Below are 16392 nucleotides of genomic sequence, written 5' to 3'. Positions count from 1 at the left end.
TCATTGCGATACTGCTCGGTTTTGTTCATTTCGCATATATTTTGAATCAGATAGAAGAAGCATACATAAGGTAGGTAAGTATATGTCTGGAGTAGATTTAAACACATATATATATAGATATATTTTTAAAGAAAAAGTTATTAAAATTTTTGGAGTTTTGTGCAAAGACATACATTGGTTTTAGCTACGGTTCTTCGTTGATTATTATGTATTTTTGTGAATTTTAACATCGTCAAACTGACGTTTGCCTGTACTTGTGTGTGTGTGTGAACCTGAAAATGGAGGTTACCACTGCTGCCACTAACGTCATTTTGGCGAAACTGAAAAATATTGTATACAACAACAGCGACGATCAAGAGTCTGCCGGTAAATAATGAAGTAGATCATAACTTTTACTTTTTTTTATTTTTTTAGAAAAAGGCGGCAGAAATCTTTGTGTGTGGACATCGCTGATTAGGAGAACAGACTAGCTCAACACGTGCCCCTTTGATTGGAAGAAGAACGATTTGAACAAAATTATCGCCGACAACTCAAGACGCCGACGAGAACGTTGCTTTTATTACAAAGTAATGGCAATGCTTTCTACGGATGAAGCCAGCAAGCTGCTGGATTTTTCTCAAAAATTGGATATAAATCTACTCGATCGTATTGTCGAGTGTTTGTATACATCGCAGGGAGAGCAGCTTCGCATAGCTCAAGATATCCTTACTACTTTGAAAGAGCATCCCGATGCCTGGACACGTGTTGATAGTATTTTGGAATTCTCGCAGAATCAACAGACAAAGTTCTATGCTTTGCAAATTTTGGAAGAAGTTATAAAGACTCGCTGGAAAATTTTACCCCGCAATCAATGTGAGGGCATTAAAAAGTATGTTGTTGGTCTTATAATCAAAACATCGTCGGACCCCGCCACAATGGAGGCGAATAAAGTCTACTTAAACAAGCTTAATATAATCTTGGTGCAAATTTTGAAGCGAGAATGGCCTCGTAACTGGGAAACATTCATAAGCGATATTGTCGGTGCTTCGAAAACCAATGAATCGTTGTGCAAGAATAATATGGTTATACTAAAAAATTTAAGCGAGGAAGTCTTTGATTTTTCCTCCGGACAAATAACACAAACTAAAGCAAAACATCTTAAGGATACAATGTGTTCCGAATTCGCCCAGATATTTCAACTCTGCTCTTTCGTCCTTGAGAGTTCAATGAATGCGCCGTTGATTCAAGTAACACTAGAGACACTTTTGCGTTTTTTGAACTGGATTCCTCTGGGATATATATTTGAGACATCATTAATCGAAACCTTAATATTCAAGTTCCTCAGTGTGCCCATGTTTCGTAATGTTACACTGAAGTGCCTGTCGGAAATTGCAGGTCTTACCGTTCCAAACTACAACGAAAACTTCGCCACTCTCTTTAGGGATACAATGACACAGCTCGATCAAATGATTAATCAGAATACGAATATGAATCATATTTACGCAAATGGCAGCGATAGTGAGCAAGAGTTTGTCCAAAATCTGGCTATGTTTTTGTGTACATTCCTCAAGGAACATGGCAAACTAGTTGAGGATGTAAAATATGTCGATTATTTGAACCAAGCTCTATTATATTTGGTAATGATTTCCGAAGTCGAAGATGTTGAAGTATTCAAAATATGCCTTGAATATTGGAACAGTCTTGTTGAAGACTTATATACCAGCGAACCTTTTGGAAGTGGGGGATCTAATGTCCATCTGGGCCAATCTGATGTAGTGACATTGGCCAAGCGAAACGCAACATTTCCTCGTCGTAGATTTTATGCTAACATATTATCAAAAGTCCGCTATATAATGATATCACGCATGGCTAAACCGGAAGAAGTCCTCGTTGTAGAGAACGAAAACGGAGAAGTGGTGCGAGAATTTATGAAAGATACCAATGCTATCAACTTATACAAAAATATGCGAGAAACATTGGTGTTTTTGACTCATTTAGATTATGCCGACACTGAACGCATAATGACACTAAAACTTTTAAATCAAGTGAATGGTTCCGAGTTTTCCTGGAAAAACTTGAATACTTTGTGTTGGGCTATCGGATCAATTTCAGGTAATTACATTTTTTATATATATGTATGTCTATAATCTACTACTTTCTTGTTTATATTTAATTCTCGATACATATTCATATAAATTGATCTGTTTTTATATTTGATTTAAATTATATTCTTTCTATTCGTTGAATAGCCATCAGCTAATTTGTTTTTTCTTCACATTATCGAATACTTTGAATATAACATGTCTCATAAAGTAATTTACCTATGAGATACATCCACTCGGCAATGGATATTTATTTTGCATTCACAAAAATCGAAGTTAGAACGTTTTGTATTTAGGACAATTCTTTTCAATTCCGGTTTTCCCGGAGTTACATGATTATATATAGAATTTGCAAATCAAATAAGGTTTAATTCATTAGTCAACATAAAATAGTATTTCTCGTATACATTGACATAATAATCGATATATGCATCGCTTTTAATTAGAATTCGGATTTTGCATATTTGCATATTTTTTAATAATGAAGATATCGAAATTCTGATTGGACACAAATTCGTTTTAAAGGATTTAGAATTATTTGATGGGTTCATATTTTTTAATTTTTTGCATATTTGCATATAATGCATATGCACGAGATATGTAAAAAATATGCATAGTATGCAAGGTCGATATGCGATAAATATGCAAAATATAGACAAAAATAAATTATCTCAACTCAATCATATTTATTATTTTCCATAATGTATCCTTTTTCCATTCTTACCACTTTTATAATACTAAGATACTTATTATTAAAAAATTATGGACATGTGATTATATATATATATATAATCCTGTACTGCCACTTATAAGACTTTTGTCTTGTTGTACAGGAAAAACATTAATTAACTTAATAAATAAATAAATATGCAAAATATGAAAAATATATGCAAAAATATCCAAATTTGCAAAAAATATGCACGGTATGCTATGTCGATAAGCAAAAAATATGCACGGTATGCTATATCGATATGCAACAAATATGCAAAAAATATGCACGGTATGCTAGGTCGATATGCGATAAATATGTAAAATATGCAAAAATATGCAGAATATGCCAAAAATATGCAGAATATCGTGCCATATTCGCCAAAAAAAACGTAACCCTCAAATTTGAAATTTTACAGGAGAATATTTGTTTTAATAAATTCAGATTTAATAAAGCTACTATTTTGCTATTTAGAACTATAGTTTAAAACAAAACCAGTTTATAACAAAACTATAGTTCTAAATTTCAAAATAATAGCTTTATTAAATCTGGATTTATTAAAACAAACCTTCTCCTGTAAAATTTCAAATTTGAGGGTTACGTTTTTTTGGCGAATATGGCTCGATATGCAAAATATGCACGGTATGCTAGGTCGATATGCAAAAAATATGAAAAATATAGGCAAAATATGTCCAAATATGGGCAACATATTTCACATATGCAATCATTTTAATCAAAAAAAAAAAAAAAAAAAAAAAATGATTTTTCATGGTAATATTTTAAATTTTTATACAATAGACCTCGAATTTGTGTTCTTTCTTTAGTTTTTAAGCTATAGAAATCAAAATTTTTATGTATGCGTTTCATGGTTCAACTGTTAGATATTTGTGGCATTTTGAAAAATTTGCTAAATATAGGGGAGAGGGGGGCACCTTTGAACGTGGGGCACCTTTGAACAGCGCTCATAAAATCTTGGTTTAATATTTTTCCGACCCACAACCACATTTTTGTATATGGCAATCTTGTTCTCTATATACGTAAACCACTTTGGCTTGCTTTTTCAGTTGTCGAAAAATTGTGCATGGGTGACCATGTTTTCTCAGTGTCATTGTAAACTTTTATTCATTTGTTTGTAAGGGCGCAGGAAGAATTCTGTGATAGTTTTCTTTCGTCAAACAAGTTTTTTGCATTCCAACAATCATTTCAAACATAACTAATGTAATTTCTTTCATATAAATATATTACAAAAAAAGTTATTTTGAATTTCCGTAAAATTCCATGGGTGGGGCACCTTTGAACATGCCCATTAAACTCGAGTAAAAAAGGAGTTTTTAACTTTTGGCTTCGATTTCTCAAAATTTCAAATGGGCTAATAAGATTACGAAATTAACTGTATTTTTCACCATGTTAATTTTTGTTTTTAAGTCATTTTATGTTTTAATAACTTTTGATCTAAATTTTTAACATTTTTATATATATTTTAATGAATTAATGCATTTCTGATATACAGTGGTGGTCACAGAATTAAAACATTTACTGTGCTAAACATTTTTTGATCGGCCCTCGATTCGTTTGAAGTATTTTTGAAAATTTTTAATTCAGAACACTTCGATATACTGCACTTAAGAGATTTAGTGTGAAAATAGAAAATTTTTGCATGCAATTTTTCCATAAATAACGGTTTTTATGAAAACACATCGACTTTGAAGTGGCCATATAATTAAAACATTGTGTGGGATTTTTTACTTTACTGCATTTTTTGAAAATATTTTTAGAAAATCTCTTTAGTTTAGTTAAATTTTGTGAACTAAGCACCGATAAAATCATTTACAGATAAAAATTGTTGAAAAAATCTGTAAAATCTATTAAAATTGCCAACAATTTGTACAGTACACCTTACGTTCAGAAAATCACCCTAATTATGGAAAATAAAGGTCCGAATGCACCAGAAATTGCTAGAATTAGTAGAAAACATTAAATAATTCTCAAATTAAAGAAATATTTGAAATAAAAACTCAAAAAATTGGAATTAACCTAAAGGAACGATTCAATTTCAATAGCCTTTATTGAAGAAGGCCGGAATATTTTTGCAGTATGTGAGAAAAAATCGATTGATATTGTTATTTATTATATCAAATCGACTGTTCGAGTAGTACAGAATATATTTTATCAAAAAATATATCTGTAAGAACATAAAGAACAGAGATCAACGCCTAGGTTGACGAGTAAAAGTTTCTGGCACACAGTAGCATGTTTGATGGTCAACTCTTGACCCTTAAAATCTATTGAACATGACAATATTTTTCCAAAATAATATTTTTTGAATCGAATAACTTCCACTTAATCTATTTTAATATCAAGGAAGTAAAAATTTTACAGTTTGAAAAATATTTGAAGTCTTGTGTTGAACATGAAAAATGCTGCTGTATGCCAGAAACTTTTACTCGTCAACCTAGGCGTTGATCTCTGTTCGTTCTGTTCTGACAGATATATTTTTTGATAAAATATATTCTGTACTACTCGAACAGTCGATTTGATATAATAAATACCAATATCAATCGATTTTTTCTCACATACTGCAAAAATATTCCGGCCTTCTTCAGTAAAGACTATTGAAATTGAATAGTTTCTTTAGGTTAATTCCATTTTTTTGAGTTTTTATTTCAAATATTTCTTTAATTTGAAAATTATTTATTGTTTTCTACTAATTCTAGCAATTTCTGGTGCATTCGGACCTTTATTTTCTATAATTAGGGTGATTTTCTGCACGTAAGGTGTACTGTACAAATTGTTGGCAATTTTGATAGATTTTACAGATTTTTTCAACAATTTTTTTCTGTAAATGATTTTATCGGTGCTGGGTTCACAAAATTTAACTAAATTAAAGAGATTTTCTAAAAATATTTTCAAAAAATGCAGTAAAGTAAAAAATCCCACACAATGTTTTAATTATATGGCCACTTCAAAGTCGATGTATTTTCATAAAAACCGTTATTTATGGAAAAATTGCATGCAAAAATTTTCTATTTTCACACTAAATCTCTTAAGTGCAGTAAATCGAAGTGTTCTGAAATAAAAAATTTTCAAAAATACTTCAAACGAATCGAGGGCTGATCAATATATGTTTACCACAGTAAATGTTTTAATTCTGTGACCACCACTGTATATGAATACAATACATATATATTTGAACATAAACACTGTAAAAAACCATGTCGTTCAAAAATGTCAACCCCTGTTCAAAGCTGCCCCCCTGGGGGGCAGTTTTGAACACTTTGAGTTCGTCCATTAAAACAGTAATAAAATATATTTATCAAGCTTATAGTATGTCATATGTATATTCATTTTAAAGGTTACATATGTACCTATTAGTTAAAATTTATAAGAAACAAAAAATTATAAAATAAAAAAAATTATAAGGCTTGAAAGCAAAAAGTGTTCAAAGGTGCCCCCCTCTCCCCTATGTATAAAACATGCAAATATATATGAACCGTTATATGGGGATATACTAAAATATGGACCGATATATCCCATTTCCAATACCAAACATTCCAGGATAATAATTATATATGTGCAAAATTTCAAAGTTCTATCTTTAATATTGCGACCTAGCATACCGTGCATATTTAGCATATTTTTGGCTTATTTTTGCATATTCTGCATATTTTTGCATATTTTGCATATTTTTGCCTATATTTAGCATATTTTGCATATTTTTGCATATTCTGCATATTTTTGTAAATTTTGCATATTCTCCACATTTATTGCATATCGACCTAGCATACCGTGCATATTTATTGCATATCGATCTAGCATACCGTGCATATTTTTTGCAAATTTGGATATTTTTGCATATTTGTTTAAAATAAATTTTAAAGTAAATTTTGCATATTCTGCACATTTTTGCCTATATTTTGCATATTTATCGCATATATCGACCTAGCATACCGTGCATATTTTTTGGATATATTTTGCATATTTTTAACATGACTCCAAATATCGACCAATTGGAGCATGAAACGCCTAAATACAAAATTTGAGCCCAATCGGATAATGGAAATTTTTTTTGCCTTCACAAAAATCGAAGTTAGAACGTTTTGTATTTAGGACAATTCTTTTCAACTCGGTTTTCCCGGAGTTGCATGATTATATATAGAATTTGCAAATCAAATAAAGTTGAATTCATTAGTCAAAATAAAATAGTATTTTTCGTATACATTGACATAATAATCGATATATGCATCGCTTATAATTAAACCAGTGGGTTTTTGTTGTCAAAGTACTAAGAACACACATTTGTATTTTTACCTTGTTCTTACCATAAATACTAATTTCATGACTATAAATGCAGACACTGCAGAAATAAAAACTGCAAATCAAAAATGTCGCGAGAGTGACCAAGAAAAACCCTTCGCAAATAAATTATAGGCCAAATTTTTAAAGTGTAATAATAATGCCTGGTAGCTCTTTTTTATGTAAAGAATATTTAAAGTTCAAAATGTTCATACAATTCGCAGAGTTTTCCCATTATTAGCAATGATGTCTAAAGTTATGTATATTTGAAGTCTCGTGAGTGACCGCTATTTTGTGTCCTTTATCTCAAAAGATAAAAATCGGAGGCTCTCAATTTGTTCACCACCGATAGTACTCCTAAAATAATACAAAAAAATACTAAGGGTGAATTATAAAAATAATTATTGTTTTTGATTTACATTTAAAGTTTGTTTTTGCCTCCGAAAGTCGTGTAAATGACATCGGAAATGCCCATATGCATCGCGCTTATAGTTAAACCAGTGGTTTTTAATTGTCAATTCCACTGCATATCTCAAATAAATCCACATGAAGTTGATTAACCCTGCATTAAGTTCTAATGTACATGAAATATGTTATATGTAGCGGTCGTAAATTGTATCATCGTCTTTAAATGATCATATTGGATATATTGATACAGAACTACTGCTATTAAATATTGATCTCAAAGGCTAAGCTTGCACATGTTCACCTATTTAGCTCCGACAATTAAAAAAAAATATTTTAAAAACGGTATTTTATTTTTCATTTATTTTTTATTTACTTACTCAATACAAAGGAGGGTTCTATTTCAATTATACATGTATTGGAGATAACAATAGTGATATGTTTTACCTTAAAAATATTATTCAAAACTAATCGAAATTGATGAGTAAGCAAAATTAAAAGGCTCCTCAGCCAACAAAACAAAGAAGGTTGGGTCACATAGCAATATGTATAATGTAAATATAAATATAATTAAATTCACCATTGAGAAATTATTTTAACAATTTAGAGAGTTAGAGGGAGAGTGGCACTTTGAGTGGCAACGCTATGCTGTGGTAGACGTGTGAAATAAACCTCTTAATTGAAATAGTAAAAAAAATAAACTGTTAAGTGAATGAGTGGATTATTTAAGCTGAAATTGCATTAAAAAAACTTTTCTCAACCTGAAATAATTGAAATTTGCAAATAACAATATTTATTAGCATAGTTTGCTAATTTCAAAATATATTGCAAAATCGTGGTTTTTGGTTATTTTTGTTCACTACAAAGTCGACGAAACAAAACAAATTTTTGGTCGCCGCACAAATTTTTGGTCGCTATTGGATTTTTGTGCCGATCATTTAAGCCTGCATTTAAAATTGTACAAAAAGACAGTCAGTGCTACTTGACTTAACGCGCCGTAACGCCTGAAGTGTTATTGCCGCCGTCGTTTTACCTTCTAAACTGTCTTAGGAGTCATCACTGATCTAAAACATAAACAAAAATTGTTTAAAACATATTTTTGATCTCTGTTTTGGAATTTTTTGACAAAATGAGTTATCCCTGTGGAGTCTGCAACTTGGAAAAAAATAATACTAAGTGTCTACTATGCAGAAAATGTGATACCTGGTACCATGCTGATTGCGAGAATGTTTCCAAATCTCTTTTTAACATGATGGACAAAACCCGTAACATTGCGTACACTTGTGCTAGTTGTATGGAAAATTCCCCAAGACACATCTGAAAATGGTTTCAAGATGGAGATGCGTGAACAGTTCGCTTCCCTCAGAGACTCTTTTCGTTCACTGGCAACTGAAGTAAAGAAGGAACAAACGGAAATTAAAAATTCATTCCATGCTGTTGTTGATGATTTTCGTGCTGAGCTAACTAAAGTCTTGCAGGAAATCAAGGAGACTTAGTTGCTTCACATGATTTATCTTACAAAAATCGATTTGTTGAACTGGAATTTCAAAACCATATTTTACAGCACCGACTAAACATAACTGACATAATAGTATCTGGTTTGCCTGATAATCTTGATAAACTCAATCAGCCTTATTCTGAATGTCAATTCCACGTGAATTTACTCGCACTTCCCCTTCGTCTTATTCTGAACAACATTTTTGTGTGATTTTTTTCGCATTCTCGCTTTCGCCTTATTCTGAATGAAGTTCGAAAGCGAAAAAATCCGCTTTGGGGAAAAATTAGGTATTCTGGATTACAGGGAGTAGGAGAATGAGATGAAATTTTGTGCGAAATTTTTCGCTAATAAATTCAAAGTGAGTTGACTACAAAAACATAAGTAATAAATATTTTTATGAAAAATATTAACACAATACTTATTCTATGACGATTTAGAATATTATAAATGATAGTAAGCAAATATTTATCTGGAAAACAGCAAATAAAATGCCTTTGGAAATCCTATTGATAATGATGCCTGCTGAACCAAATATTGCCAAGGAATGTATAAAGGTAATAATGAATATTTAAGTCGAGTTTGATGCATTTTGAAGGCGAAAAACAGACATTTTGGGTGAGGATCTGTCTCTCAAGAAAAAAAATTATAGAAAAACCAAATTTGCCTAATGAGCCGCTTAACAGTGAAAAACTTAAATAAAAATTATGAAACAACACAAAAAAAAAAAAAACTACAAAAAATATTTTTTTTTTTCAAAATTATCGTTTGCATTATTTGAAGGAAGAAATAAAGGAGTAGGAGAATTACAGGCCACTTTAAGAATTTGGAGAGATAAAATATCGAAATTAAATAAAAAGGCACACAATTATGTGCCTGTTTTTTTGCCATCATAAAAAAATGTTATTTTATTTGTAATCTATTGTAGTTGTTGTAACAAATTGCATCAAAACAATGAACAGCTGTTTCACATGTCATATTGTAGGTTGCCATATTTTCAAACTTTAATTAATTTTCTTTTAATTGCAAAGCATTTATAAAGCAGATTCTTGATATTTCACATTTGTATTATTATAAAGTTTAAACAACAATAACAAGTAACAATTTTTAATAAAATAATCAATAAATAAAATATTGAAAAATATTACACAATTAAATTACAATGGGGCAACACACATTACAACTTAAATTACAATATGGCAACACACATTACAACTTAAATTATAATATGGCAACACGAATCTTTTTTTCAACCACCATTTTCGAAAACTCGAATCCGCATCTCGCATTTTTTGCGTCTCCCTATTCATTTAGAATAAGGCGAGAATGTGAAAGCGAAAATTTTTGTACATGCGAGATATCTCCCAGCGAATATCCAGAATAAGGCTGAATGATATAGTTGTCTACATGTGTGCATTTTTGAAGGTTGACATTAATATGCGTCGATCTATATTGATGAAATTCAACAATATAGCAAAACGTGATGAAATCATGAAAGCGTATTTTAAATCCAAATCCAAGAGGTTCAAGATTCTAAATCTTCAACAGCGTGTTGATCTATTTAAAACCTATCAGCTTTATATCTAGTTCTTAAATTATTTGTTTTTCTCTGATCTCATTCCTTTGTTAATCACTATATATATTCCTTACTATATTTTCATTAATTCAATTAAGTGGTATTGCTGCTATGAATTTATTGTTTTTCTCATTGAAAATGTTATTTTTGAATTCGTTTTTTATTAATTTAATAATTATCCCCCCCCAAAAATATGAATATTGTTTAAAGTTTAATGAATTATAATACTAATCTTGGTCCCGTAGCCAATGAAAATACTTTAAAAAATATTACCTCATATCTTTCCAACAACTTAAATATCGGGCATATTAATGCGCAAAGTTTGTGCCCTTCAAACTCCAGTGTTAAGCTAGACGAGTTTAGAAATACGTTTGGCGACTCTGGATTAGACATTATTGGAATATCTGAGACATGGTTTAAGCCCACAGTTTTATCCAGTTCTCTTTCAGTTCCTAACTATAATTTAATAAGAAACGATCGTGCTTTTCGAAGAGGAGGTGGCGTTTGTTTTTATATTTCAAAGCAATTGCGATACAAAGTAGTTTTTAGAAGTGTTCATTTTGGTGAATGTGAGTCTTTATTTATAGAAGTTTTCGGTATTAATACATCAATTGTTTTTGGTGTGGTTTATCTGCCAACCGGTGCAATCGATGTCTTTGAAAGAATACACTCTGATATCTTTGACAGATTTTCTAGTATAGTGGTGATGGGAGACTTTAATTACAATTTATTCGATCCTGCTAAATCTTTTACTTTCCGGTCTCTTACTGCTAGATGTGGTCTAAATTGCATTCATAATTCTTTGCCTACACATTTCAATGTACCTACAAACCGCACCTCATTGTTGGATTATTTCCTTATTAGCAAACCTTCTTGTGTTGTCAAAAACTGCCAGATTCAATACCCCTTCTTGTTATCTTACCATAGTCTTATTTTCCTTTCAATTGATTTTGTTTCACATTTAAGTCATAATTGGGTTGAATTGAAGGATTATAATAAGTTCAGAATTGAACATTTTTCTAATCTTGTAAGGGAAGCAGAATTGGACCGTGTGTATCGTTCAAATGATGTCGACTCACAATTGTCCATATTAAATAACCTGGTTAATGTGCTCCATTCTTATGTTCCAACAGTTCGTTTTAATCCACATACTTTTAATAACTCATGGATGAACTCGTCTGAAGTTAAATTAGCCAGAAGTGAGCGAGATTGTTCATACTGTGCGTATCAAATGAGTCCAACAGAGGACAATTGGAAAAAATATACTCGTTTGAGGAATAAGGCTAAGTCCATTATTAGGAAAGCTCGATTTCGCCATGGTAGTAATATGTTTTCCGATGTAAGTGGAGAAAATGTGGAGAAAATTACGTAATTTGGGCTGCTCGGGTCGAGAAACTAGTCCACAATCGGAAGTTATAGATGTTGAGGCTATTGCTAACTTTTTAAGCAATATGCTTCCTGTCGATGCCGCTCCTTTTAATGATAATTTTATAGATATCGATGATTCATTTTCTTTTCGTGCTATTTCTGAATATAAATTATACATTGCACTAAACTCTATTAAATCTAATGCATCCGGTTATGATAAAATTCCCGTTAAATTTATTAAGTTGATTTTTCCAGTTATTTCTTCGTACTTATTACATTTTTTGAATACAGTCCTAAGTTTCTAAGTTTCCAACTGCATGGAAATTAGCTCGAATAGTTCCTATCTCTAAGCGAGACCATAATTCGGCTGATAATTATAGACCGATCTCTGTACTTCCATCCATGTCTAAAGTACTGGAAAACGTTATGAAAAATCAAATTCTTGAACATTGTCAACGTTATTCAATTTTGAGCCCATGTCAATATGCTTTTCGGAAAAATCACAACACTACTTCGGCTTTACTTGCTATTACCGATTCCATAAGACAGCAAATTGATAACCGTTCCAGTTGCATTGTTGTTTCATTAGATGTTACTAAAGCATTTGACCGCATCAGTCATGCCATTTTATTGGAAAAATTGAGGGTTAATTTCAAATTTTCTAAAACTGCATGTAGACTACTTCAATCATTTCTGTCTGATCGGACACAGTATGTTTCCGTTGACGGAATAAATTCTACAATCGGCCATGTCACTTCTGTTGTACCACAAGGATCTATTTTAGGTCCTATTCTCTTTCTTTCATACATTAATGATGTTATTTCTGAAATGGAAAGTTCCTTATGTAAACCTTATGTATTTGCAGATGATATTTTTCTATTATTCAAGTTATTTTCGTCGGATAAATGTGTTAATTCACATCTTGCTTACATTTCCAATTTACTACTACGCAGCAAGCTTGAAATAAATACTGCAAAGACCAAGGCTATGCTTTTTCACCCAAGAAGCCATATTATTTTAAATCCCAATATCTCTGTAAATGGTCTTACTATTGAAATTGTCGATTCTTTAAAGTGCCTTGGCGTTATAATAGATTCAAATCTTAATTTTACAGAACAAATAAATAATATTTCAATGAAAACATGCTTTATCTTGAGAAGACTATATAGTCTAAAAGCCTTCACACCTAAAAATGTAAGGATACATCTGGCTAACTCATTAATGTCTTTACTCAACTATGGCATTGAAGTTTATTCTGGGACATGGTCTTACAACATTGCTAACATTGAAAAGGTAGTGCGGACAATTGTTAGATATGTTTTTCAGCTGGGGATACACGATCATGTACGTGTACTTGAATTGACACCACTTTTTCTGGGTTGCAACTGTAGTGAATATATAAATCAACGTACTGCGCTTCACTTTTACAAGATTATAAAAACACAACAGCCATTATCGTTATTGCGTGAGTTCTCTTTTATCAATTCTACCCGTAACGTACAAATCGACGTTCCTCTTATACGGACATCAATTTTTGAGCACTCTTTTTTAGTACGCGTGTATAGGATTTGGAACTGTTTACCAAATTCACTTAGAATGTTTTGCTATTCTTACTCTAAATATAAAAAATTGTTAAAATCATATACAAATGGTGAATTGAATTAGATAGTGTTTCGTGCATACTTTTGATTAATCTTCGCTACTGGGATCCTATATATATATATATTTATATATATGTATGTTATATTATATTTACAATATTCATATGGCTGGGGGCCATTCTCGTTTATTATTTTTTTTTATTACATTATTATATTAACTTTATTACAAATAAAATTATTTTTCTGCCATAGTTTTAGCTTTGTTTTATGTTAATCTCTCAATACATGTATAATTGGCCTTAAATGGCTTTCTTTGTATTGAATGTAAATAAATTGAAATTGAATTGAATTGAAATTGAAACATGAATAAGATAATACTCTCATTAAATTAGGTAAAAAGTTCTAAATTCTGTAGACAAGAACCATAACCAAATTCTGTAGACAAGAACGTAAGGCATAAGCTAATAAAGCCAAACAATTTTACATTACAATAAACTAACTAACAATGTTGTAATATACAATAAAGAATTAAAAAAATATCTTATATACAATTATAAAAATGTTAATGCAATTTCCCTATAAAATTGGTTCCCCATGAAGTAAAATTAACAAAATAATATGATAGCACTACTAAAAGAGCAGAGTCTAACCAATCACATTTGGTTCAGCGCAAATTCAGTATATCTTAATAAATATATGCACAGGATTTGAGAAGGTACGTTGAAGCAAGGGAAGTTGGTTCCAAATTCGTGCCACCCGAAAATCAGCGAGGAGAAGTGTGGAATTAAAAGTTCGGTATTACGAGTTGAGTGCAAGAATACAAATTTGTTACGTAAAGATACCGGACAGTTAGTCGATACAATATTATAAAATATTTTTAATAAACGGAAACAATATCAATACAATAGTTTATGGAAGACATCAGCAGAGCAAAGGCAAGACGTTTGCGAATAAATTGAGGTAGATACAAATTGTTACAATAAAGCCTGCGCAAGGTGGACACTACAATAGAATAAAGAACTTGAATATGACTAGCGAAGCTAAGTCTATCATCAATGATACAGCCTAAACATTTCATTTCATCTACAAGGGCAATTCTAGTTCCATCCATGTAAATTTGGAAACTATGAAATGAACTCCTCACTGGCATAAATAACATAGACCTAGATTTATCAACATTAACAGAAAAATTATTTAAAACAAGCCAATTGCTTATATCTGAAAGGGTATTATCTACGTCAGATTCCAATTCAACAATACTGCTGTTTCTGAAAAACAAATGCATGTCATCAGCATAAAAAATGGGAAACAATTTTCGCTAGCAATGGAACTTGACAGGTCATTCATATACAATATAAAAACGAGGGGACCCAAAACAGAACCTTGGGGAACAGCACTATTAATCATTCTTTCAACAGAAACACTTCCATTAAATTGAATAAACTGAGAACGTTACGATATATACGAAAAAATCCACTTACAAGCAGTGCCACTGAACATAAAATTATTTTTCAGCTTTCTCATAAATAAGGAATAGTTAACTCATAAATAAGAATAGTTAAGATGGAGCAAACATGAGCAGTACTATGACCACGCCTAAAACCATATTGACAATTGGTCAACAACTTCCTACCATTAATGTACTCTAAAATTTGGAATTTCATTAAGTGCTCCGCAACTTTAGATAACGCTGGAAGTATACTAATTGGACGCAAATTGTCCATACAAAAAAGGGCCTTACTATTCAGAAGATGCACAACCCTAAAAATCGTATTAAAAAATTTTAAAAGGTAGGAAGATAAATAAGGAAAAATAATTTTTAAAAATTTAACTGGAATTCCATCAGAACCAATTGCATTAGACTTAACAGCACCTAAAGCACGAAAAACGTCATCCTCAAAGACGCAACCTTTGCCATCATAGCCTGTGAGATCTACAGGAACTGAGTTCAGGGTGGAAGTAGGCTGAATAAAAAATCATTGGTTTTTGTTTTTGTGAAAAAGGTGTGACTTGATAGATTCTTCCGAAGCATATGAATGACATAATAAGAAAATAAGAGATAACATCATTGATATATGACGGGAAGAGAATCGCGCTGACAACAGATCCCTGTGGTACACCAGATGAAAAGCAAATTGACAAGGATAAAAAAACTAGAAACGGTTAAAATTTTAATAATTAAATGCATCAAAAATGCGAAATATTAGGGTAAAAATCTTGATATTATCGTCGCTGTTTTATTGATCTTGTTTGCCTTGTTTTACGCACACTCTCTTTTCTAGGTGCTAAAAGACACTAAAGGGTCTCGTTGTCTTTACTATGTTTTTTGTATGGTATAATGGTTTTTTACATGTTATATATGGGCAATATTGCCAATTTTTTAACACAGCTGAAGCGAAGGTTCACCAATTTATAACTCGGGAACTACTTAAGTATATGAACAAAAGTGAATAGTTTTGGGTTAATTGATCTGTCGTTGCAAACTGTTCATGATATTGACCTCCAAACTTTATTTTGGTGGAAGCTGTGTCTACTTTAATGTAAAAAAGTGTGTAAAAACACGTTGAGGCGAACCAGTTTTTTTATGTTCTCTATCGATTTGTGACTACGCCAGTCATTGCACGGTCTTCGTGTCAAAATAAAACTAGAAGCCAACAAAATGGGGACTACGCCCCTTATGTACCATTTTTCAAAATTTTCACTGCATCTACCTTTAAATGATGCTGACATTTTGAAGCTCGATTTTGAGTGTTTTTTTAATTTTACTTCTAGCTTTAATACGCAAACAGGAAGTTATAAAAATCGATTATAAGATTATTGTAGTCGCGAATCTGCGTAATTTGATATGTATTTTGTGTATGTAG

General features: G+C 31.3%; 1 protein-coding gene across 1 annotated transcript in view; it reads left to right on the top strand.

The window, feature by feature from the left end:
- Positions 1-481: 481 nt before the first annotated feature.
- LOC133337440 (exportin-1) overlaps positions 482-16392 on the top strand; it is a 34022-nt gene continuing 18111 nt past the window's right edge. Inside the window, exon 1 of the mRNA XM_061545664.1 lies at positions 482-2091. Within this exon, the coding sequence (XP_061401648.1) occupies positions 570-2091 (1522 nt within the window). The 5' untranslated portion in view covers positions 482-569. The remainder of the gene's footprint in view (positions 2092-16392) is intronic.

The sequence above is a fragment of the Musca vetustissima genome, unplaced genomic scaffold (genome assembly GCF_032173495.1).
Source record: "Musca vetustissima isolate MV318-11 ecotype Yass unplaced genomic scaffold, APGP_CSIRO_Mvet_v1 utg4837, whole genome shotgun sequence".
Taxonomy (NCBI): domain Eukaryota; kingdom Metazoa; phylum Arthropoda; class Insecta; order Diptera; family Muscidae; genus Musca; species Musca vetustissima.
The sequence above is the reverse complement of the archived record's forward strand: the minus strand, read 5'-3'. Positions and strand labels throughout refer to the sequence as shown.